At 40.1% G+C, this 25,061-nt stretch overlaps 1 protein-coding gene across 6 annotated transcripts in view; it reads right to left on the bottom strand.

Moving 5' to 3' along the window:
- nav2a (neuron navigator 2a) overlaps window positions 1-25,061 on the bottom strand; it is a 982,776-nt gene that overhangs the window by 94,445 nt on the left and 863,270 nt on the right. For 5 of the 6 annotated variants that reach the window (XM_073049760.1, XM_073049759.1, XM_073049758.1 and 2 more), the window contains 3 exons: window positions 21,807-22,092; window positions 17,601-18,294; window positions 7,851-8,306 (listed from right to left, as the gene is read on the bottom strand). In XM_073049760.1, coding sequence (XP_072905861.1) covers window positions 7,851-8,306; window positions 17,601-18,294; window positions 21,807-22,092 — 1,436 coding nt within the window. Of the gene's footprint in view, window positions 1-4,537; window positions 4,604-7,850; window positions 8,307-17,600; window positions 18,295-21,806; window positions 22,093-25,061 lie in introns of all 6 variants that reach the window. The other variant, XM_073049762.1, reaches the window with a different exon arrangement.

A 25,061-nucleotide genomic window follows, 5' to 3' on the forward strand; every position in this document is an offset into this window, starting at 1 on the left:
TCATCGCATTAACCCTTCGAGAGGATTACACATAGAAGCAAACTGTACAGTGCTAAGAATCAACGCTTAATTCTTGGGCAAGTTTTTTGTTCAAGAATGATCAGTATCAGGTTTAATATCACCAGTATAAATTTGTGGCATCAGTACAATGCAATACATAACAATAGAGTAACAAAACTGTGAATTACAGTAAGTATGTATTTATTAAATTATATAAGTAGTGCAAAATAAAATTAGTGAGGTAGCGTTCAGGAGTTCAATGTCCATTCAGAAATTGGATGGTAGAGGAGAAGAATCTATTCCTGAGTGTGTGCCTTCAGGCTTTTGTACCACCTGCCTGATTGTAGCAATGAGAAGAAGGCATATCCTGGGTGAGGACGTCGCCTTTTTGAGGCAGCGCTCCTTGGAGATGTCCTGGACACTATGGAGCTGACTAATTTTATGACTCTCTGCAACTTACTTCAATCCTGCTTAGTAGCCAGCCATACCAGATGGTGATGCAGCCAGTTAGAACAGAACATTGGTAGAGATTTGCGAGTGCCTTTGGTGACATAACAAATCTCCTCAAACTCCTAATGAAATATAGCTGCTGTCTTGCTTTCTTAACAGCTGCATTGATACGTTGGGTCCAGGTTAGGTCCTTAGATATATTTACACCCAGGAACTTGAAATTGCTCACTCTCACCACTTCTGATCTCTCTATGAGGCCTGGTGTGTGTTCCCTCGTCTTATCCTTTCTGAGGTCCATAATCAGTTCTTCCGTCCTACGTTCTTACAGTTCTTTGGTTCAGTGGAAGGTTTTTCTGCAACACCACGCAACTAGCTTGTGTATCTCGCTTCTGTACGCCCTCTCGTCAGTATCTGAGATTTTGCAAACAATGGTTGTATCGTCAGCAAATTTATCAATGACATTTGAGCTGTGGCTAGCCACACAGTCATGGATGTAGAGACAGTAGAGCAGTGGGCTAAGTACAGATCCCTGAGGTGTGCCAGTGCTAATTGTTAGCGAGGAGATGTTACTTCCAATCCAGTTGCAGAGGGAGGTACAGAGGCCCCCATTCTGGAGCTTTTCAGTTGGAACTGTTGGAATGATGGTGTTAAACACTGAACTGTAGTCAATAAGAAGTACCCTGGCATAGGTACTTGTATTGTCTATGTGATCCAAGGCAGCAGAGAGCCAATGAGGTTGTATCTGTTGTAGGCCTATTGTGGCGATAGGCAAACTGCAGAGGGTCCACATCCTTGCTGAGCAGGAGTTGGCTCTAGCTATAGCCAATCTCTCAAAGCACTTCATCACCATTGACATGAGTGCATTGGATGATCATCATTAAGGCAGTTCACTCTGCTCTCCTTGGGCACTGGTATAATTGTTGCCTTTTTGAAACAGGTAGGCACTTCTGACTGTAGCAATCAGAGATTGAAAATGTCTTTGAAAACCCTGCGAGAGTTCACCCTCTTGAAATACTGCCCAACTTCAGCCTCTGAGACCGACATCACAAGATCACCAGGTGCAGCAGGGATTTGCACAGATTCTCCCTTTCAAAGCAGGCATGCAAAGTTGTTGAGCTTGTCTGGGAGTGAAACATCACTGCCATTCATGATGTTGGGTTTCGCTTTGTAGGAAGTAATGGCCTGCAAACCTTGCCAGGGTTGATGTGCATTTGATGTCACCTTGCTTGGAATTGTTCCTCAGCTCTTGAAATAGTCCTCCACAAGTCATACCTGGTTTTCTTGGGGTTGCCAGACTAGAATGCCACAGATCTAGCCCTCAGCAGACTACAAACTCCTGGTTCATACACGGCTTTTGATTTTGGCATGCCTGGTAAGTTCTCGTAGGCAGGCACTCATCCACACAGGTTTTAATGAAGTCAGTGACAGCTGTAGCAAACTCATTCAGACTTGAAAATCAGTTATGCTTTCAATGTACAGAATCCTCAGTGCAGATTGGCCCTAAACTTCAGCTTGTCCACAGGACAACCCAATAGCTTCAACACTAATTTTGCCTGTGAAGCAGAAAATTTCCTTGGAAGTTAAGTCCAGTAATTAAATACATATTTGTATTTATCACTAGCATAACACTGTGACATGATATTAAGCAATTGTCCCATGTATCAAGGATCACCTGAGATTACTCATGATTAATGGGAAGTATTGTGAGGAACATGCCAATTTTATTTTTAGATTTTCTTATATACCAATGTCAACTTTAAAAGGTCAGAAAATTGATTATTTGATGAGTAATTCAAGGCACATTTCAAATGAAGGAGTGAAGTTACCTTACTCTCCCAACATAGCCCAGTTATTTCATTTAACCTACACCTACTTTGTTCTCTTTCCTGATTTATAACACTTTCTACATTGTTTCTCAGTAACACTCAGGTCTTAAATGCAAAAAATCTGCAGGTGCTGGAAATGCAAGACACACACACACATGCACGCACGCACGCACACGCATCAAAGTCAATGTTTTGGGTCGAGACCGTTCTTCAGCTCTGGAAAGGAAGAAGGAAGGTGACAAAATCAAATGGTGGGAGATGGGAAGAAGGATAGCTAGAAGGTGATAGGTGCAGCCAGGTGGGTAGGAAAACTAAAGGGCTGGAGAGGAGAGTAGACCATAGGAGAAAGGGAAGGAGGGGGCCCAGTTAGAGGTGATAAGCAGGTGAGAAGAGGTAAGAGGCCAGAGTGGGGGAATAGAAGAGGAGGAGGGAGAGGGCATTTTTTTTACTGGAAGGAGAAATTATGTTCATGCCATCAGGTTGGAGATTACCCAGATGGAATACAAGGCATTGTTCCTCCACCCTGAGGGTGGCTTCACCTTGGCACGTATCGGAACAGGAACTCCTCCACCCTGAGGGTCTTGTTAATTTCTAAGTCTACTAGTTTGGGGGTGGTATGGGGAGAAATGGGAAGGAAGAGGGGATCTAGGAGGAGGTGATACAGGTGAGAAGCGGTAAGAGGCCAGAGTGCAAAACAGAGAAGGGGGAGGGGAAACTTTTTACTGGAAAGAGAAATTGATATTCATGCCATCAGGTTGGAGGCTACCTAGACATAATATAAGGTGTTGCTCTTCCACCCTGAGGGTGGCCTCATCATAGCACAAGAGGAGATCACGGACAGACATATCAGAATGGGAATGGGAATCAGAATTAAAATATTTAGCCACAGTCAGTCTTGTCTTTGAGTGTTCTATTATGTGGATAAACAGGTGAGTGTGTTCTCAATAAAAGCCAGGGGTAAGGATGGGGATGATTGAGTTTACCATGGACTCTATGAAACTACCTATCAAGTAGCACCTACATGGTTTGGCTTCATTTAGAAGGAAGCCCAACTGCTGGGTTGGAAATGGATTGACTATATAGCCAGTTATCATCCAACGAGGTGTTTCCTGGTCTTTATCCGTATTACTGGGATGTAAAATCCACTGGCCTACAGATCACAGCATTCAACAAGGCAACTCCACCAAGGTAAGGCTGAAAGGAGCTGGGACTACAAGGTGAATGAGTGGGCAAATACTTAAGACAGAAGCAAGCTGGAATTCTCAAAAAAAGATCAAAAATACTTTTTAACTCCTGTTTCCTGCCAGAAGCTTATCATTAAAGCTCGATAATTTCAAACACCGTCCCAAAAACAAGGACACAGCTGAGAAATATCACCAAGGGTTTCCACATCAATCACCTGTGAAATGAAAGCAGTGACATCATCAGCGGAGGCGAGGGCTGCGTTCTAAAAAATGCCAAGAGGAGTGGATTTGGAAGCTAGGCAAGTTTGTCAATGGACAGTGAGGAGGTGGTTTTGGGGATGCAAATTATTGGGTGAAAATCCCATTGGATAATCCAGACCCCCATCTCTGATCTAAAAAAAAGATGAAAATTACCTTTTTTTTCAAAAAAAAAAGTTATTTATTTATTTATTGAGATACACTGTGGAACAGGCCCTTCCGACCCTTTGAGCCACACCACCCAACAACCCCTGATTTAACCCTAGCTTACAGGACAATTTACAGTGATCAATTAACCTAACAACCAGTACCTCTTTAGACAGTGGGAGGAAATGGGAACACCCAGAGGAAACCCACATGGGAAAACGTACAAACTCCTTACTGACGGTGGTGCAAACTGAACCCAGGTGGCTGGACTGCATGGAACTTGAACAAGTGACATGGCACTAGCTTCAACATTTACCACGTACACCGGAAGCTTACTTAAAATATGTACTGTGCCACCAAATAAGTTCCGAACAAATTAAATTCACAAGGATTATTCTCCCAGAAAAGTTCTTCTCCAGTATTGTGTAATTTAATATCTATTTAAAAACTAGAATTCCATTTGGGAAATATTTCTGCCCAAATGAAACACTACTCAACTCAAAACATTAGTGGGTAATTTTGAGATTGAAGTAGCTTAGCACCAAACAATATAATTTTAAAACTTCTTTCAGAGTAAGCTTTAATTTAAGGTTAATTATAAACCCAGATGATCCTTGAGGACAGGACTGCCTTTGATTGAATTAGTTATCTGATTTAGACTACGAGCATTACCTGTCTTGTTTCCTTGGTAAAGTATTTCTGTTGAATTTGGGGCTAGTAGTTGGGGAAGAGAGAGAGCTACAAGGCAAAATCGAACAATTCAGAGAAAAACAGAGAGAAGATAGATTAGCACTTGGAATAGGAAGATGTGAGAAAAAAATACAAAATGTTAGCAGCTCTGAGAATAAGTACATCTACGTCCATAGCAAAATTAGACGTTTGATTCATTTAAAAATTCTAGTAACACAAAATCTAGAATACGGCAAAAATAAATCTATAAACCATTGAAAATCTATTGTGGGAAAGAACACAGTAAATATAGAAACAAGTTATTCAGAGAACAGAATATGACATGTGGATCTTGTTAAGGGTAATGATCAGTCTGAAATTTTCAAAGAATATTGCCACGCGATGGAAGCTGTGGTCTTCTACACCAAGGAGTGTCAGCAATAGGGAATTCTTGGATGTGGGTGCAAGAACTTCTCTGATATGCATCATAGCACCACAGAGAAGGTCTGTTGCTTAGAAAAAGACATAAGTCCCAATGACAGAGCATCTGATATCACAGTGATATGGGTCAAAAAGGGGGAAAGAACTGGACTTGGCAGCATTAGGGAGATAGCAGTGAACAATCAAATTACTGGCGGCATAGGACAAGGTGCATACTGCTAGATGTCTACATCCTGATAGCACTGTACAGGCAATTTGGAGTCTGTCAGAAACTGCGGTGGAGATGGAGGAAAGAGGCTGCGGCCAATGCTTACTTTCCTTGATAATCCCCTCTCTATAATTTTCTGGTTGGGCTGAAATGCATCTATGATCACGACAGACGGCTTGATGTACAAGTTGCTACTTTAGTGGGAGCAGTAGAAAGTGACAGATACAAAAGTGACAGCTTAACTGATACCACTGTGAACTGAGGTGCTTTGTGCTCACGGCCTTAGAAATACCAGCAAGCTCACTTAAACATTGGGAAGCTGGTAGAACTTCAGTATAGCAAGTGACACCAAGAGCTTGGTGCTTTTTAACATTAATAGATTTCTGATTTCCTGAAGAACTCATACTGTGTTGAGAATTTAATTTTTGCATGCCTCAAATGCAATTTGTCCGCTAATGGAAATTACAGGCAAGTTGTTTTTTTTAAGCTTGTTGTTCCCATGTGGCTCATTGAGTCTCTGTCAACTCTCCGAGAAATCCCATTGGTCTTATTCCCCTCCCCCGCAACTTTCTGGCTTTCCATTTACACCTGGGGCTATTTTCCAGTTAATCTACCAGCATGGCTTTGGGATGTGGGAGAAAACAGAAGCACCCTTGGGAGACTCATGTGGTCACAGACAGAAGATGCAAACAGGTAACGGCTGAGATAAGGATCAGACCCAGCTCAGTGAAGCTATGCATCAGCGGCACTAACTCCTGTCAATCTGATTAGAGAGTTTGATGGTATTTGATTATTTGTTGGTGGCAGCTTGCAAAAAAAAAAGTCATTTTGCTAAAATCAAGCAGTTGCTAATTCCATCAAATTTACCGAGGGAATTTAGTAGATAGCTTCCATGAGGGGGATAACATATTGTTCATATATGAAGTGCGTGTCTAAAAAGTCAACCTAAACATTTTCTAAAGTAGAAACACGAGAAAGTCTGCAGATGCTGGAAATCCAAAACAACACAGACAAAATGGTGGAGGAAGTCAGCAGGTTATCTGTGGCAATGAATAAACAGTCGACATTTTGGGCCAAGACCATTTTGAAAAGGAAGGAGGAAGACGCCGCAATAAAAGGTAGGGGGAGTGGAAGGAGGCTAGCTGGAAGGTGATAGGTAAAGCCAAGTTGATAGGAAAGGTCAAGGTCTGGAGAAGAGGGAATCTGATAGGAGAGGACAGTGGACAATAGGAGAGGGGGAGGGAGGAGTAATTATAAAATAGTTTCATTTCATTAACAGAGGAACTGTGATGTGTTCATGTTATCCAACAGAGAATGAGTTTCTAGGCAGCAATGTCATGGAGGGGGTGTAGTGTAACATTTTATACATATGGATGCGGAGTACAACTGATGAAACATATGGCAAAATGTTGGTACGTTTAGAAGATTCAATCCTCTTGGTGATCACCAGAACAGTTCACCACTAAGCATTAATTACATTCAGAAACTGACAGGGGGAGAATTAATCAAGAGTAGGCCAGTCTTGGACAGGAACACAAAACATTCCATGGTTTCAGGAATTTGTAATTCCCAAATCCTGCCACTGTGTAAGAAACATATAGAAATTTATCCTCTGGGGTATTCACTTATTCAGGATTTGAGTTCAATATGCTTTGACGCCCACAATGTGTCTTTGGCATAGGACAAAATTCCAGCCCAAGACTTCCAACCTACAGATTAATAATTATCACAAGGAAGTTTGTATTTATTGATTTTCCTCATTTGCCAGCCAGGAAATTCTCCAAGAATGATCACATCTCCCATCTTCAGATGAATTCATTCATACAGATCATAAATCCTGGCCAGTCCACTTATTTCCAAACTATGTTTGGACTATGACTAACTTTCTCAGTGGAAGACATTATCAAGGATCCAGAGTATCACAGTATCACTATGTACAAAAGGTCAGAACCTATTTTAAAAGCACAAAATAAACCCAACTATCAACAAAGTTAGAATGAGGTTTTGAACTCCTTTGATTTATCTATGGTCAGTTGTACCAACCTCCAAGAAGACCACAACCATGTTGTTGGGTTTGGAGGTCTCAATGACCTAGAGAGCTATGTGGCTGGAGTCAGGGTTTATGCTTTGGCTCCCGGTAGGGTCACCCATGCCAAAGGGTAAAGGGCAGACTAAGAGTGGTTCACCCACCGGTCCTCCAGATTTGAGGGCTCATCTAGGGCTAGCAACCCTGGCTGGTAAAACAAAATTGTTACGGAAACAGCAATGAAAAGTTCTTCTCCATCTGTGAATGACGGCATTCCTGACTTGCGTGACTAACAGCAGTGAAAGCAAGAGGAAGCTACTGACAAGATGAAGGAGGCCCTGAACACTGCCAGAGATGGAGGACCTTCATTGCTGTCCTAAATGTCAGTGGCATAACAGGCAGTAAAAATAGTACCAAATGTGTGCTCTAGGAACTTGCTGTGCTCTCCTTCCAATGCTCAGCTTATACTCTTAAATGGAAAAGTCTTAAATTGATCAAAGACAAATTCTTGCCTCACAACATTCTTTTGGCACAAATGCAAAATCAAATTAATATCCATTAAAGAGATTGGTGGTGAAAGGAGCAGCAGATAAATGAGCAACGTTGCATCATGTATTACATGACAATGCTTCATTTCATACCTCTCAGGCAAAGTTGTCTTAACACTGTTCGTCCTCACGAAAGGAGTAAGAGAGTCATCTTTGGAGGAAGGGATCAAACCAGTGGAGTTGTGATGACTGAGGCCACCTCCGCTGCCGAGAGAGACGTCAATGGACTCACAGCTGGTATGTAGGCTGTTTACTGACTGATAACCAGGGCCCTCCTTACTAATGGTAGACGAACTGGTCAGACTGGCACCCCAAGGTGCACCGTTGGAATGGACTGACGCTGGACTGGAAGCTAAGGGAGACTGTATCATGTCTGTGGTCTTGTTATAGAGTGGGCTGCTTCCTCCGCTGCCTAAGCACGACGGCGGAGAATCCAGGCTGCTCTGCTGGCTCATGGTGGCATGGGGATTGGAGATGATGGTGGAATTCTTCATGTTTTCAGATGTTGTGACAGGCGCTTGCTTAGCACTTGGCTTGACCCCGAACAGTCTGTTTAACAAAAACGCAAAAGACTTAAGTGGTGTCTTTAATTTCAACAACAATATTCTATTGTTCCACTGGAACAAACACCTGGAGGCACAGGGAGGGTGGAAAAAATCAGTTTACCAAATGACACAGCTGAGAAGTGCCAATATAAAATTTGACATATTCCAAACCAGCCCTTTGTTAAAAATGATTAAATGACTTTTTTTCAGAGACATGTTCCTTTTCCCCTATGTCTAGACAGAACATAATACCTAATCCTCTCAATCCATTATTATTTTAAAGAAGTGGTGATGGATGAAGTGAAGGTCTTTTCATCGGGGTAACTTAACCTAGATAATAGTACAAGTGTTAAATTAATCCACAAATGTAAAAAGGTTTTTATCATTTAGATCTTTGTCCTAGACTGCTGCAAACAGTACGATTTCTATGAACATCACATGTGGAATCTTGATTCAGGATTGTGGTTAAACTCAATTATGGAAAGGCTGGCTTTATCATTTATTTAAAAAATAAAGGAAGCATTATGTAATGTCAGTCTTTGGTTCCTGAGGAGATGTCTCTATTTTAAAATAGTGTAAAACATGCATTCTCATAGTGCCTGAAGCATTCAAAATTGTACTAAGGTTTGTCAGGATAGATACAAGAATGTTGTTTCCCTTAACTGAAGTGTCTAGTTTTATAAGGAGTGGGAAGACTCCTCACAGACGGGAAATAAAGTGTGTCGGTTCACTCACTGAGTACATCCCAGAGACAGGCAGATTTCAAAGGACAGAAAGAGATATGATAACAACCTTCAGGCCATTCTACTCATGACTTGGCGCTAATATTATTTTTTGTGACTCCATGTGCTAACGTAACTAAATGTGCTGTGTGTGACTTTATGTACTGAGTTTTGCACCTTGGCCCCAGAGGAACACTTATTTCATCTAGCTGTACATGTGTATGGTTAAATGATAATTGACCTTGAACTTGATATACTGCTGAGGTAAAAACTATGTTGTGTAAGTCAGTCCCACAAACTGGCATCAAGTTATAAATGGTTTGTTTTGTGTTCAAAGTACAAAGTAAATTTATTATCAAAGTACCTACATGTCACCAAATACTACCCTGAGATTCATTTACTTGTGGGCATTCACAGTAAATATAAAGACATACAACAGAATCAATGAAAAAACATACATGCAAGCAACCAAAGACAACAAACGGTACAAATACAAAAAGGGAAAAAAAAGGGAAAAATATTGAGAACACGAGTTGTAGAGTCCTTAAAAGTGAGCCCATAGGTTGTGGAATCTGTTCAGTGTTGTATAAAGGTAAAGAATTTGCACAGTAAAATCAGAAGACTGAAAACGTCAGGCAGAAAGGTACATAACAGGACATTTTCTCTGTTACATAAGTTATATATTAGCAATGGAGTACCACACAAAGTTAAATATTTGCTCCCACTTTTGGGCAGCCTTCACATGCTTTAAGACAATGCAATCCCTTACATTAATATTTGGAATTCAGTTCTTGAAACTCTTTGCAGAACCTCTTGAATGCTGGTTGCCAAAAATACCACCAAATGATTTTCAGGGTTGTATATGGTGATATTTACATATTTTGCTAATACATTTACTTTGAACTTTGAAATGTGGAGCAATCCTATGGGACTGAATGACAGACTTCTGCAACTCTTTCTTATGTCCTTTCATGAATATCTGATATTCTAAAGTGCTTTGCAACCAATGAAGTACTCTTAAAGTCTAATCGCCAATGCAACATATGAAATTCAGTTTTCACTCTGTGCATAGGCTGCTCCCACAAAGAGCTAAGCAAAAATATGCAGATAATTCAGTAAGAGTAACTTTGATTGCAGAATGTGAAAGTAAATGTTCCTGATAGCCAGGTAGACTTGTGTTCAGTTGTACTTTTGTGCATCCACAGAAATTGTTTTTTCAGCAACAGGTCTTTTGTTTTATTGATACAAGTTGCAAGAACTAAATAGAGTTTCAAGGAGGCAACTTCTACTTTCTGTTTTACTGATGGAATACATGGAACATAAATCCTTGGCAAGGTATGTAGGAATTAGCCACAAACTCTTTAAGCAGCAGAGAAGATTTGAGGAACAATATCATTGTTGGAACAACAATATTGTAACAATATGGCTGACCAGTTTCTAATCTTTGACTCATGTAATTAGAGTCATAAAACACTACAGCACAGAAACAGGCCTTTTGGCCCATTTAGTCTATGCCAAACTATTAATCTACCTAGTCCCATTGACTTGCAACTGGACCATAGCCCTTCATACCCCTCTCATCCATGTACCTATTCAAATGTTGAAATCAAACCCACATCCACCACCTGAGTGAAGAGGCTCCCTCTCATGTTCCACTTAAACATTTTAAGTCTTAACCCATAACCTCTAGTTCTAGATTCACCCAACCTCAATTGAAAAAGCCTGCTTGCATTTATCCTATTTATACCCCTCAATCTCTCCTCATTCTCCTACATTTTTGGGAATAAATTACTAATCTATTCAATGTTGAGATGTTCAAAAACCCAACGATATAAACTTAAGGATTTTTTAATCATGTTATTTAATGTTCTTGCTATTTATTTATCTTTGCATTTGCAGTTTGTTCACTTCTGCACACTGCTTGATCTTTCATTGATCCTCTTATAGTCACTATTCTATAGATTTACACAGTATGCCTGCAGAAAAATGTATCTAGGGTTGTATGTGGTGAAATATATGTACCGTACTCTGATAATAAAATTTACTTTGAACTTTAATTCAGGTTCTCAAGTCCTAGCAACATCCTTGTTAATTTTCTCTGTGCTCTTTTAATGTTATTGACATTTTCCTTGTAGATAGGTGAGCAGAACTGACACAATACTCCAAATTAGATCTCAGTATCATCTTATACGACTTCAACATAACACCCACTACCTGTACTCAGTTCTTTGATTTATGAAGGTGAATGTGCCAAAAGCTCTCTTTACAACCCTATGTACCAACATGATTTAAGAAATTGGATAGAAACTCTCAATATTATGGATGGAGAGAAGTCAGTTTCTAATGAGAGAAATTTTTTTTTAAAAAAAACACAAGAGAAAATATAAACATGTGAAAGTCTGTAGATGCTGGAAATCCAGCGCAACACACACACAATGCTGGAGGAACTTAGCAGGTCAGATAGTATCTATGGAAATGAAAAAATAGCCAAGACCCTTCTTCAGGACTCCAGATGCAATGGATTACATTCTATGATGAAGCGAAAACCGTGGAAAGTGAAAATAAATGGTAAATGGAAGCAAGATAAAATGATAGCATAGTGGAAGCAAATGAGACTGCATGATATGGACAGATAGTTCCGAGAAATGCATGTGGATTGACATATCGTCAAAACAAGTGCAAGATTTCAAAGAAACACATAGTGATTAACATCAATATTTAACAAGCGATTCTGTTTCTTTCATGTGGACACTGCAGCTATTAAATTACTAGTAAATCGCAAATATTTCATGTGATTAAATGTGACAATATAGAAAACAGAGCAGTCGTTAAAGGTAATTTTCATAATAGTGACATTTAGGATCAGGCTGACTTACCAAATTATTTTAATCAGCTTTCAAATTACTCCTCTTAATCACTTCCACTGTATTTTCCCATCAAGATTTTGACTGACTCTGGCTTGTTAGCTGTTTTTGTACTCTGCATTATTGTTCAACTAATGAATCCCAGGGGCTGATTTTTTTTTAAAATTCTTTGGATTTGCACACTTCAGTTAATTTCTCATATCGTCAGCTCAATATCCCTTCTGAGTTTATAAGTTCAAGTAATACTTAATTGTTCATTAAATGAGTTGGAATGGGGAGTCAGCCTTTGTCACGCACACTAAATGGATGATGTTGAGTCCTGTTTGAAGTCAATGGAAGTGAATTTTAGATGGTTTAATATTGACCAAGTAACTTCTCACAGAGTTTTGACAAGCTAAATGATTTCAGCAACCGTAAAACTTTGGTTAAAAGAGGGCAATAAACTATGATTTTCCAACAAATGCATGCCCAGCCAGACCATGCTCCAATTACACAGGAGGCTTCACAAACAGCATTCACAAAAAACATTATTTATTGCACAACATCAATGGTGTCTGAAACTTGTCTCTCCCCTAGATGTCGACTAAACTGAGCCTCTTAAATTAATGCCTCCCTCTGAGAGAAATTCCCATTAGAAGGCGTATGAGAAAGACATAATATGATATTGCAGTAAGTGTGTAAACAATGATCGGATTTATCAGGGACTGGTCGCAGAAAATAGTTGAAAAGCTTGATGGTGATTCCCTTGCTTTATGTGAGTTGTATCAGTGATGTAAGACCATAAGACATAAGAGTAGAATTAGGCCATTCAGCCCATTGTCTGCTCTGCCATTCCATCATAGCTAATTTATTATCCTCTCAGTCCCATTCTCCTGCCTTTCCCCCGTAACCTTTGACACCAGTACTAATCAAGAACCTATCAACTTCCGCTTTAACTATACCCAAAGACTTGGCCTCCACAGCTACCTATAGTGATAAATTCCCACATAATTACAAGACAAATTGCTTCCAACTGTCTCAAAAATTTCTATCTTTTTTCAGAGATTTTTATCTAGGGTTTGTCTTTGTAGCCTCCAACAAGTTTCACTTCCTTGTTCTTTGTCCACAAGTCTTAAATTTGCTACTCATCAAATACTCATTCAGGTTTTTTTTCCAGGTGGAATGAATATTTCTACAACAATGTCCCTTCAATCAGTGAGCCTATCTTGTCGCCCTCACTGAAAGAGTTTTCTGATTCTATTTTTCAACACTATTGAAACTACACTCAGTAGTTACTTTATTTGGTAAACTTGTACATCTGCTCATTAATACAAATATCTAATCAGCCAATCATGTGGCAGCAACTCAATGCATAAAAACATGCAGACATGATCAAGAGGTTCAGTTGCTGTTCAGAGCAAATATCAGAATGGGGAAGAAATGTGATCTAAGTGACTTTGACCATGGAATGACTGTTGGTGCCAGATGGATTGGTTTAAGTATCTCAGAAACTGCCAATCTCCTGGGATTTTCACATGCTGCAGTTTCTAGATTATGGAAAATGGTGCAAGAAACAAAAGCTAAAATCCAATGATCAGTAGTTCTGTGGGCAAAAATGCCTTGTTATTGAGAGAGGTCGGAGGAAAATGAGCAGACTGGTTCAAGCTGACAGGAAGGTGACAATAACGCAAATAACAACACGTTACAACAGCGGTGTGCAGAAGAACATCTCTGAATGCACAACACTTCGAAACTTGAACTGGATGGGCTGCAGCAGCAGAAGACCGCGCCGTATTCCACTCCTAGACCTGATAAAGTGGCCACTGAGTTCCTGTCTTATTCAAGATTCAGGATTGATATTCTTCAGTACACAGGTGTAGTGGAGAATGAAATGACTCTTTCTCTGGATCTGATGCAGTATATTAAAAAAACACAATAAGCTGAAGAACAAAATTCTAAAAAAACACAGAACTCTGCTGAGTTATTGACTTCTCTGCTAAGGAAAATGGACTTCCCCCCATCCCACCCCCTATTCAAGATTGTTTAAGTTCATTTCCTGTATATAAGAGCAAGCAGAACAAGAAATTATTGTTACTCCAGATCTGATGCAGCATGAATAAAAAACACCGAAGGAACACAATAATTCTAAAAAAAACAATAAATATAAATACATAAGACATAGATTGATTGTATGTCCATAAAGTGAAACCAAGCTGTATGTAAGGTGACAGATGGAAAATAATAATGTAGTGGTGGAGTTAGTGGGTAGAGGCGTTGCTCAGTCTTACCATTTGGAGCAAGTAACTGTTTTTGAGTCTGGTGGTGCTTGCTTGGATGTTACATAGCCTCATCCCTGATGGGGGTGGAACTCAGAGTACAGATAAGGGGGGCAAAGGAGCAGTATAGGAGAAAGTTAGAACAAAAGCTGCAGGAAAAAAGCATGAAGGAGGTGTGGGATGGGATGAAGATCATCACCGGATGTGGTGCAAAGCAGGGGGCAAACATAAGTGGAGATGTGGAGAAAGCGAACCAGCTGAACAACTTCTTCAATAGGTTCGACAGCACAATCTCACCCTCACTGCAGAACTCCACACCAGGCTTACTTCCCTCACAGGAAAATAGCCACTCACAGGAGACCTGGCCCACACCCAGGTTTACGGCTGCACAGGTGGAAGGTCAACTGAGGAAGATCTGTACCAGCAAGGCGGCTGGACCGGATGGAGTTTCCCCACGATTACTGAGGGCCTGTGCGACTGAACTGGGAGAACCACTACAGCGCATCTTCAACATGAGTCTAGATCAGAGAAGAGTACCCAGACAGTGGAAAACATCTTGTATTGTCCCGGTACCGAAGAAACCACAACCAAAGGAGTTGAATGACTTCAGACCTGTTGCCTTGACGTCGCACGTGATGAAGACCATGGAGCGGCTGATAATACAGAATCTGAGGCCACAAACCAGGCACGCCCGGTATCCGCTTCAGTTTGCGTATAAGGAGAAGGTGGGAGTGGAGGATGCTATCACGTATTTGCTGCACAAATCACTCTCTCACCTAGATGGGGTCAGTTGTGCTGTGAGGATTACATTCCTTGACTTCTCTAGTGCCTTTAACACCATCCAGCCCAAGATCTTAAAGCACAAACTAACGGAGATGGGAGTAGACTCTCACATGGTGGATTGGATAGTGGACTACTTGACAGATAGACCTCAGTATGTGCGGTTGGGAGACTGTAGGTCTGACACAGTGGTCAGCAGCACAGGAGCGCCACAGGGAACCGTACTCTCTCCGGTCCTGTTCACCCTGTACACATCTGACTTCCAATATAACTCAGAGTCCTGCCATGTGCAGAAGTTCGCTGATGACACGGCCATAGTGGGGTGTGTCAGGAATGGACAGGAGGAGGAGTATAGGAAACTGATACAGGACTTTGTGATATGGTGCAACTCAAACTACCTGCGTCTCAATATCACCAAGACCAAGGAGATGGTGGTGGACTTTAGGAGATCTAGGCCTCATATGGAGCCAGTGATCATTAATGGAGAATGTGTGGAGCAGGTTAAGACCTACAAGTATCTGGGAGTACAGTTGGACGAGAAGCTAGACTGGACTGCCAACACAGATGCCTTGTGCAGGAAGGCACAGAGTCGACTGTACTTCCTTAGAAGGTTGGCGTCATTCAATGTCTGCAGTGAGATGCTGAAGATGTTCTATAGGTCAGTTGTTGAGAGCGCCCTCTTCTTTGTGGTGGCGTGTTGGGGAGGAAGCATTAAGAAGAGGGACGCCTCACGTCTTAATAAGCTGATAAGGAAGGCGGGCTCTGTCGTGGGCAAAGTACTGGAGAGTTTAACATCGGTAGCTGAGCGAAGGGCGCTGAGTAGGCTACGGTCAATTATGGAAAACCCTGAACATCCTCTACATAGCACCATCCAGAGACAGAGAAGCAGTTTCAGCGACAGGTTACTGTCGATGCAATGCTCCTCAGACAGGATGAAGAGGTCAATACTCCCCAATGCCATTAGGCTTTACAATTCAACTGCCAGGACTTAAGAACTTTTTTAAAGCTATTATTAATGCTTTTTGAGTTAGTGATTTAGATGCATATCATATTATTACTGAGTTAAGTATTGTATGTAATGAGTTTTTGCTACAACAAGTGTATGGGACATTGGAAAAAATGTTGAATTTCCCCATGGGGATGAATAAAGTATCTATCTATCTATCTATCTATCTATCTAACAGTCAGTGAGCAGGATGTGTGGGATCCCATGTGATGTCATTAGCCCTTTTCTGACACCTTTCTGTATATATGTCCTTGATGGTGAGTAGGCTGGTGCCGGTGGTGTAGTTTTGACTCTCTGTTTTAGAGCCTTCCTGTCCACTGAAGTGCCGTTTCCATACAAAGCCGTGATGCAGCTCGTCAGGATGCTCTCTACTGGGCATCTGTAGAATGATGTGAGTACGGATGTACCAGGTCCAGTCTCCTCAGAAAGTAGAGGTGTTGGTGAGCTTTCCTGAACGTGTAGGATGTGTTCTGTGACCGTGAGAGGTTGTGTGTGATGTGTACTCCCAGGAGTTTGAAACTGCTGGCAGTTTCCACAGCTGTGCTGCTGATGTAAGAGGGTGTGAGCGGTCTGACTGCTCCTTAAGTCCATAATCATCTCCTTCATCTTCTCATCATTTTATATATTTTAGTTAAATCTCACACCTCCTCCTCTGTTCTAAAAGGAACTATTCAGTTGACCTAATTTTGGCACATAACTAAATTTGTTCAGCTTTGCCAACGTCTTTGTAATCCTCCCTCTCTCCCACATAGCCCCCCCATTTTTCTATCCAATATGCCATTATTGACAGTCGTTAAACTTATGTGTACATGATTGGAATTTTGGCAAATCATATATATCATTTACTCTCTAAACACAACAAATGCAGTCCTAGAAAGGTATGAGACAATCTTCCTATTTTAAGGACTGTATCATGTTCAATGAGGAATAAATTATTTGCCTTTTTGAGTAATATCCAAATCCTGGGTTGTCAATGTTACTTTTGAAATTTAAAATTAAAAAATGTACTATCAAATGCAGCTTGAATTTATGAAGCATTTTGAAATACTACAACATGTCAGAGGAATGTTTGCCAACAACATTTAACTTTGAGTCAAATTGTACAGCAGATTAGATTAAATTTAGATTCGCTTTAGTTGTCACATGTACATCGAAACATAGAGTGAAATGTTTGCTATGAAGAATATGTTTTAAAAAGTGCCTTTTTGAATATACCCAAATACTAAATTGAAACATCATCCTTAAAACTGACCTGTTAATGTAAAGTACTTATTCTTCTTAGAAAATGATTCACTATTTGTACTGAAATAGTAAGCAGAAGTTTACAGAATGAGTTCAGTTTTGCTATAAAACTGAGTTTTTAAATTGTAGTTAAATTATGTCACCTTAACAAGAATGGTAATTTTTTTTTCGTTTGTATTATCACTGTATGTATGGCCCATGATTAGACTGTATTGGATACCTGAGGGCACCTTGCCTCTGAGTTCAGCTGTGCCAACTCAGCACAAACTTCACTGAGGTGGAACTCAGAAACATCTTCCCATGAACTGCTGGACAGCCTAATTAAAAGACTACCAGCACCTGACAAACAAAACACAGTCAATAACAAAATGAAAACAGCTGAAAGTCATAGCTTACATTCACAAGTGCTAACAATAAAATATTACTTGCCTGCGTAAGGTGGGGGACGCTATGTCAGGGTATTTCGAACCTTGCTGTCGAGCAGTCTGAGAGCTGCTGGCTGCAATTTGTGAAGGATTTGCTTTGACAGAGTTTGACGAAGCCACACTCTCTGTATCAGACAATACACCTTTCTCTTTATCAGTCTGGTTAGGTAACGGAGGCACTGTGTTGCCTGAGGCTACCTTAGATGGCTCTTTCAGTTTTGAAACAGGAAGACCTGCTGATTTACTGCTGATGTTAGAGTCTATGCTGCTGGTACTAGATCGGTTCCCAGTCCCCCGGCTATTTGATTTGCTGGGTCGAGGCAGGCTCCGGTACTGCAAGTTAGTGCGTGAATTTAGTATAAGGTAATTCTCCTCATTGTTCTGGGAGCCGTCAACACTGGCTTTTCTACCAGATGTTCTACCCACAAGGCCTGATGACTTGGGGATTTTGCCAAGGGTTGCAGAGCCACTGGTAATAGTGGCTCCACTTGCTGTTATCATGGTGATGCCCCCTGAAGAACCTCCATGCTTCTTGAAACCAAAAGTGTTTGTTCCTCCGGTTGAACGTGAGGCACTGGAAGGAGGTTTCTTCCCTTCGTCTCCACTACTGCGGCCAACGTCTGAAGGAGAGCGATGAACATTTGTCGACTTAGGGGACAACCTCCCTTTTTCCGACACCTTAGCATCATCAGTTTTTGCTGTAAAAACAAATTACACATAAAACGTCAGTGCAATAATCCATCAGCAACATCACGATTAAGTATAATAAAAATCTCCAGATGAATTCAAAATCAAGAGATTCTGCTGATGCTGAAAATCCAGAATAACACACACAAAATGCTGCAAGAACTCAATGGGCCGGGCAGTATCAATGGAGAGGAATAAACTGTGGATATTTCAAGTTAAGACCCTTCCTCAGAACTAATGAAGGGTCTCGGCCTAAAATGTCCAACCTTTATTCCTTTCCATAGATGCTGCCTGACCTGCTGAGTTCCTCAAGTTACTCTAGATAATGCAATGTTCTTTTCTTTCTGAGTATCATTTACGTTTACATTGTTCACTTTTCCTTGTGATTACTACATATTTTCGAGTGACTGCTTATACCATCTGTGCCAGGACCACTACACTAAAAAACAGCCACTTCCCCCAAGCCGTCAAGCTAATTCACACATCCACCCGTTAACCCACTTCCTTCACATACACATCACCGAATGTCACTTTATGTATGTACAATCAGTCTAGTACTGTATATAACAGTTACTTGTACATTATGTGTATAGGAATGCTTTTCTATTTATTATGTATTTTTATTATGGTCTTTATGCTTATTATATTTTTATGCTGCATTGGATCTGGAGTAACAATCATATTGTTCTCCTTTACACTTGTGTACTGAAGAATGACAATAAACAATCTTGAATCTTTGACAGTGTCTCCTGTACTTTCAGATTCAAGCAGCTCAAAGGGCAAAGGCAATCCTCATATGGGACCACTACCACCAACAAGTTTTCACTCCGTGACACATACCACCCTGCTATGGAAGTACACTCAGTGGCTGCTTTATTGAGGTACACCTGCTTGTTAATGCAAATATTTAATCAGCCAATCATGTGACAGCAACTCAAAGCGTAAAAGCACGTAGACATGGTCAAGAGATTCAGTTGTCCAGGCTAAACATCAGAATGGGGAAGAAATGTAACTTTGACCGTGGAATGATTGTTGGTGCCAGATGGGGTGGCTTGAGTATCTCGGAAACTGCTCTTCTCTTGGGATTTTCAAGCAACGGTCTCTGAGTTTAGAGAGAATGGTGCAATAAACGAAAGACATCCAGTGAGCAGCAGTTCTGTTGGCAAAAATGCCTTATTAATGAGAGAAGTTAGAGGAGAATGGCCAGACTGGTACAAGGTGACAGGAAGGTATCAGTAACTCAAATAACCACCAACAGTGGTGTGTAGAAGAGCATCTCTGAATGTACTATACATCAAATCTTGAAGTTGATAGACTACAGCAGCAGAAGACTACAAACATTCACTTAGTGGCCACTTTATTAGATTCAAGAGGTATCTAATATAGTGGCCATTGAGTGTATATTTGAATACATTCCTTGTCATGGGATCAGACATGCAGGATTAGCTTCAAAGGCAAATCAAGACAATACTTCATCAGGATCTTTTCAAGAACAACAAGCAAGAAGCAAGACATCAGGCTTTGCAGAAACGCCCCCAATCCAAAAAATACAAAACATTTTAAAAAAATCCTGAATGGTCACATGAAGTTATGCTATTAAACTTATGCCACCATCTTTATTGAATTATCCTAGTAACCCACTTATGAGTTAACTAACCCATTGCCTTTAGGGGCTGCTTGGTAATATTTGCTTCTTTCATTACTAATTAGTCAAAAAACAAGGAAAGTAAAGCATCAAATTGCTTTACATGAACTTTCACTCTGAAATAAAGTTATCTTTAAATTTATTACTGGATAAATAAAATAAAAAATTTTAATTATCTTCTGTCACTACAAGTATGATTTGCCATTTTACAAGAATCTGTGCAAATTCAAAGTTCAAAGTAAATTTATTATCGTGTATGTATATGTCACTATACACTACCCTGAGATTCATATTTTTGTGGTCATTCGCAGTAACAATACTACAGTTAGTTACCGCTGATGCAATGCTTAATACATTTTTTTAAACCAAACTCTTAATTTTAAGTATGAACTTATTTTAGGCTCTGCACTAATGAATAGAGTAGACATTGGCAGGAGAAAGCAATGGTTAATGTCCCATTAGATGCTTTGACATTAGATGCTTTAGATGAGGTACTACAGCGGGGATAAGGGGGCAAGTCTGAGCTTAAGAACAAATAGCAATGGACGTAGTAAGATTCTGGCAGATATAATCTACAATGAATTTTTGTCAAGTTTGCAGAGGTTAAATACATAAAAGAGTTGTACAGTATAATCATTAATTATCATCTAAAGAACTAATTAATTTTTTAAAACACAATAGATTTTAGAACTCGAAAGTCTGCAGTCAGTAGCAGTAATGATATGCTGGAAGGACAGTATATATTGTGATTCTGAAATTTGGTAATGAAACTTTCAGAAGCAGAGTATAACGTGCTGCCTCTACCATACTGTACATTTAGCACAACTGGCTGGAGATGAATTTCTGGGCATTAATATCTCAGGTCTGCTTGTCTAACAAGGTGAAAACTTGAATCTGCTCCAGTCTTTTACAGAGCTGTTGGGAAAAACAGATTTGAATCAAGAACAGATTATACGGGATACAACCTGTTGGATCTAACCACAGTTGGACAAGCCTGAATCTGTGCTTTGATTCCGAGTTAATCAGCAGTCTGCCAAACATGAACTTTTGCAAGTGGAGGTGACTAGGATTGAGGCTAGTAGAAAAACTGCTGACTTTATTCTGGGGTCCAGACTTTTTTCCAACAATCACACCACAATTCAAGAAATCAGATATATTGCTAGACATTTTCACAACTTTTCACCCTTGCATACACTTTCTGCAGAACGTCAGAGTTTGAAATCTTCAGAAATTTGGGGCAGATCCTTAAGCAGATGTGTAAATTGTCTCAGCAAAAGTCTGCTAAATAAAGCAACAGATCATTGACTGTGCTTAAATTCTCTGTGGTGCTAACTTGTAACTGTTAAGCTCTTCTCCCAGCATTTCTCTTTCTCAGCCCAGTATCCATGTCAACACTTGCATGAAACCCCCAGAAAAACTCAAATTGTCAACTCATCGAATAAGCGTCGCCATGCTTCTCGTCCAAAAAGGCCCAACACTAACTAACCCTCACCGTACATCTTTGGAATATGGGAGGAAACCAGAGCACCTGGAGGAAACCCACAAGGTCACGGGGAGAATGTGCAAACTCCTTATGGATAAGACTGTCATGTAATTCCTGAATCTAAAGGAAGTTTTGTGATTGACGCTACATCCATTCAACACCAATTGTCGCTGAAAACTTATAACCTGCCATTCAGATAATACACTGCTGAGCAAGGAGTATTCCTGGCTCAAAAGAGTTTCTCATGAAGGTCAGAATAAAACATCCACCAGAATTACAACAAAATACTGTGTACCATCTTCTCCTTTGCTGCAACCAACATTAGACACACAAATTTTGGGGGCTTCCTCATTATGGGCAAAGAGTATTGACAATCAGACAGCAATCAGCCTTACCTGCACCTTGCCCTTTGAGTGTGTTTGTAGACGTCTTAGCCCTCGGTGTGGTGATTCCAACTTGAGCTGTCATCCCTCGACGCCACGATCCTGTCTGGGAAATTACCGTTGTCTTTTTATTTGAGCAGCTTTTCTCTGACTCATCGGAAACATCCGATGGGTTACGCCTCCACTTCGTGCTGGAGTCCATCTTTATTCCACTGTCTGATCCGCCGTCCGATCGTTTTAGCTCTTCACCAGACCAAGTGGAGTTTCTGTCTGAATGCTTCTCTGCATCTGTCTGTAGCTGGATTTAAAAAAAAACAGAAACCCAATTACTTTCATCTTTTACATGGTATGCTTTTTATCTCCCAGATAACTTACACATTTAAATGATATATCTGAATCAGAGTCAGGTTTAACATCACCAGCATATGTTGTGATACTTGTTGTCTTTTTTTTTACAGCAGTACAAAACACTACATGATAATAATACAGAAAAAGGTGAATTACAGTAAGTATATATCTACATATTAAATAGTTAAATTAAATAAGTAGTGCAAAAATAAAAAATTTGAAGAACTTGTGAGATAGCGTTCATGGATTCAATGTCCATTCAGAAATCGGGTGGCAGAGGGAAAGAAGCTGTTCCTGAATCGTTAAGTGTGTGCCTTCAGGCTCCTGTGTCCCGTTCCTGAAGGTAGCATTGAAAAGAGGGCATGTCCTGGGTGATGGGGGTCCTTCATGATTGATGCTGCCTTTTTGAGGCTGTGAGATCAACAGTATGCAGAATGAGGAAATGTGAAATGTACTTTGTGTGCGGTTCTACATTCTTCAGAAAAACCTCTGTCAGTTACCCAAAGTATTTCACAGAGAGTAAGATACTTAAGTTATAACTTGCCATAGTTAAATATATTAAATCAGGGCCACAGAATGACTGAAGTGGCTCATTCTCTGGAAAGTACTAAAATAAAAGCCTCCTACTTGCTTGAAATACATTAAGACTTCTTTCATAGCATAATCTGCCAATTTGGTTTGAGTGCTCAGTTCTCTGGACAAGAGACAAGACTTTCAAAAGGCAGTTATTTTGCCAAAGTGAACAGCTGAATTTCTTGATGCAAATAAACCCCTCAGCCAGCAAACTGCTAAACATGTCAGGATTACATCTTTCAATTCTGCAATATTTGGTGTATACAACAACAAAGTTCAAATGGGATATTTGACTATGAGAGAGCCGAAAGGCCTGTTTTTGTACTGTGTCACACTCTATTCAGTGGCCACTTTATTAGGTACACCTGCTCGTTAATGCAACTATATAGTCAGCCTATCATGTGGCAGCAACTCAATGCATAAAAGCATGCAGTTGTAATCAAGAGGTTCAGTTGTTCAGACCAAACATCATAATGGGGGAGAAATGTGATCTAAGTGACTTCGTCCTTAGAACAATTGTTGGTGCCAGACAGGGTGGTTTGAGTATCTCAGAAACTGCTGATCTCCTGGGATGTTCACGAACACCAGTCTCTAGAGTTTACAAAGAGTGGTGTGAGAAACAAAAACCATCCCGCGAGCAGCAGTTCTGTGGACAAAAACACCTTGTTAATGAGAGACGACAGCTGAAATTGACCAGACTGGTTCAAGCTGACAGGAAGGCAACAGTAACTCAAACAACCACATGTTACAACAGTAGAGTGCTGAAGGGCATCTCTGAATGGAAAAAAATTCAAACTTTGAGGTGGATGCACTCAAGCAGAAGGTCATACTGGGTTTCATTCCTGTAGCCGCTGCATTAAGTACACTCCTGTATGTAATAAAGTGCCCACTGAGTGTATATCCATGTAGTATTCTTTAGAAATAATTTGCAGGACATTACTGACCCTGTATGACCCCACAGATAAAAACTCTTATTGTTCAAAATAATCATTTTAAAAAGTAGTTTCCAGGTGAACAATAATATGGGTAGTGTTGCACCTGGTTCCTACAAGCCAAGACAAATAAAATGGCAGAGTGTAACATTATAAATGTCCACTGTGTAAACCCAGTACGTTGACAGTCCACGGGTTCCTCAAAGTAAAATACTACAATTACTCAGTGTGGATTAATAACAAATACTGTGAGAACTCAAACGTGCAATGTTAGAAGTTAAAACGATTGAAGCTGGCAGCTTTCCACAAACCAATTTTCAAAGCATGGTGGCACTTTTAATCCGATAAAAGGCCCGAGTTTATTGGTTAGAAATTGGGTTATAGTTGATTGCATCAATTAATTCTTTCATTACTGGTTAGAGCAATGTTATATAACCACTAATCCTCTCCAAAATCCTTTCTTTATGTGCCAAACAGGGTGCTAGTATTTGTAGCAACCATTACTCTGAATACTACCATTTGTTCATTACTGACTTCTTTAAGAAGAGAACATGTAAGTATGCACTTGATCTTACAGAAACAAACATGGAATGAAACTTTGACATTGCAGAAGGAAAAATATTTTCAAAATCGTCATTATGAAAGAGCATAATTTTGCAGAATGCACCCTATATATAACTGTAACAGGAAAATTCTAACACTGAAATTCTATGACCAACAGATTCACTTTCAAGGATTCTTTAAAACTTATGATCACAATGTTATTTCTTATATTTGCTCAGATTGAATTATTTTTCACATTGGTTTGTTGTAAGTCTTTGTTATGTATAATTTTACATAAATTCTTCAGCATTCTTTATTTTTCCTGTAAATGACTGCAAGAAAATGAATCGCGTAATTATTAATGTTGGTCATTTTAGATAGCTCAGAATTGAGACCCAGTGCAGAGGCATAATTAGTTGCAATGGAAGGCATCAATTGGTCACGGTGATGCTTATTTTGGACAGCGGTGCTTGAAAGGGATGAGGGAATGAAAGAGGGCCAAGAAAGAAATAATGCCATGTGTGCAGCAGACAGGAACCAGACCACAGATCCTTCTGCTACCACTGAACAGCTGGCATTTATCTCCATCAGAATTTAATGATAAATATTTCCAATCACCAACAATGGAGTACTTACTTTTAATGGATAATTTTTTTTAACTTTTGGGCTGTCATTCAAGAAAGGCATATTGGCCAAGAAGCAGATCACCTTGCTGAGTTAGTTGTCAAAGAATAAGATGTATTTATTTTCAGCACAGCATGGTAACAGGCCCTTCTGGCCAAAAGAGTCCCTGCAGACCTATTACACTCATGTGACCTACTAAACTGTATTATCTGTGCACTGTGGGAGGAAATTGGAGCTCCCGGAGGAA

Source organism: Hemitrygon akajei, chromosome 6 (assembly GCF_048418815.1).
Source record: "Hemitrygon akajei chromosome 6, sHemAka1.3, whole genome shotgun sequence".
Taxonomy (NCBI): Eukaryota; Metazoa; Chordata; class Chondrichthyes; order Myliobatiformes; family Dasyatidae; genus Hemitrygon; species Hemitrygon akajei.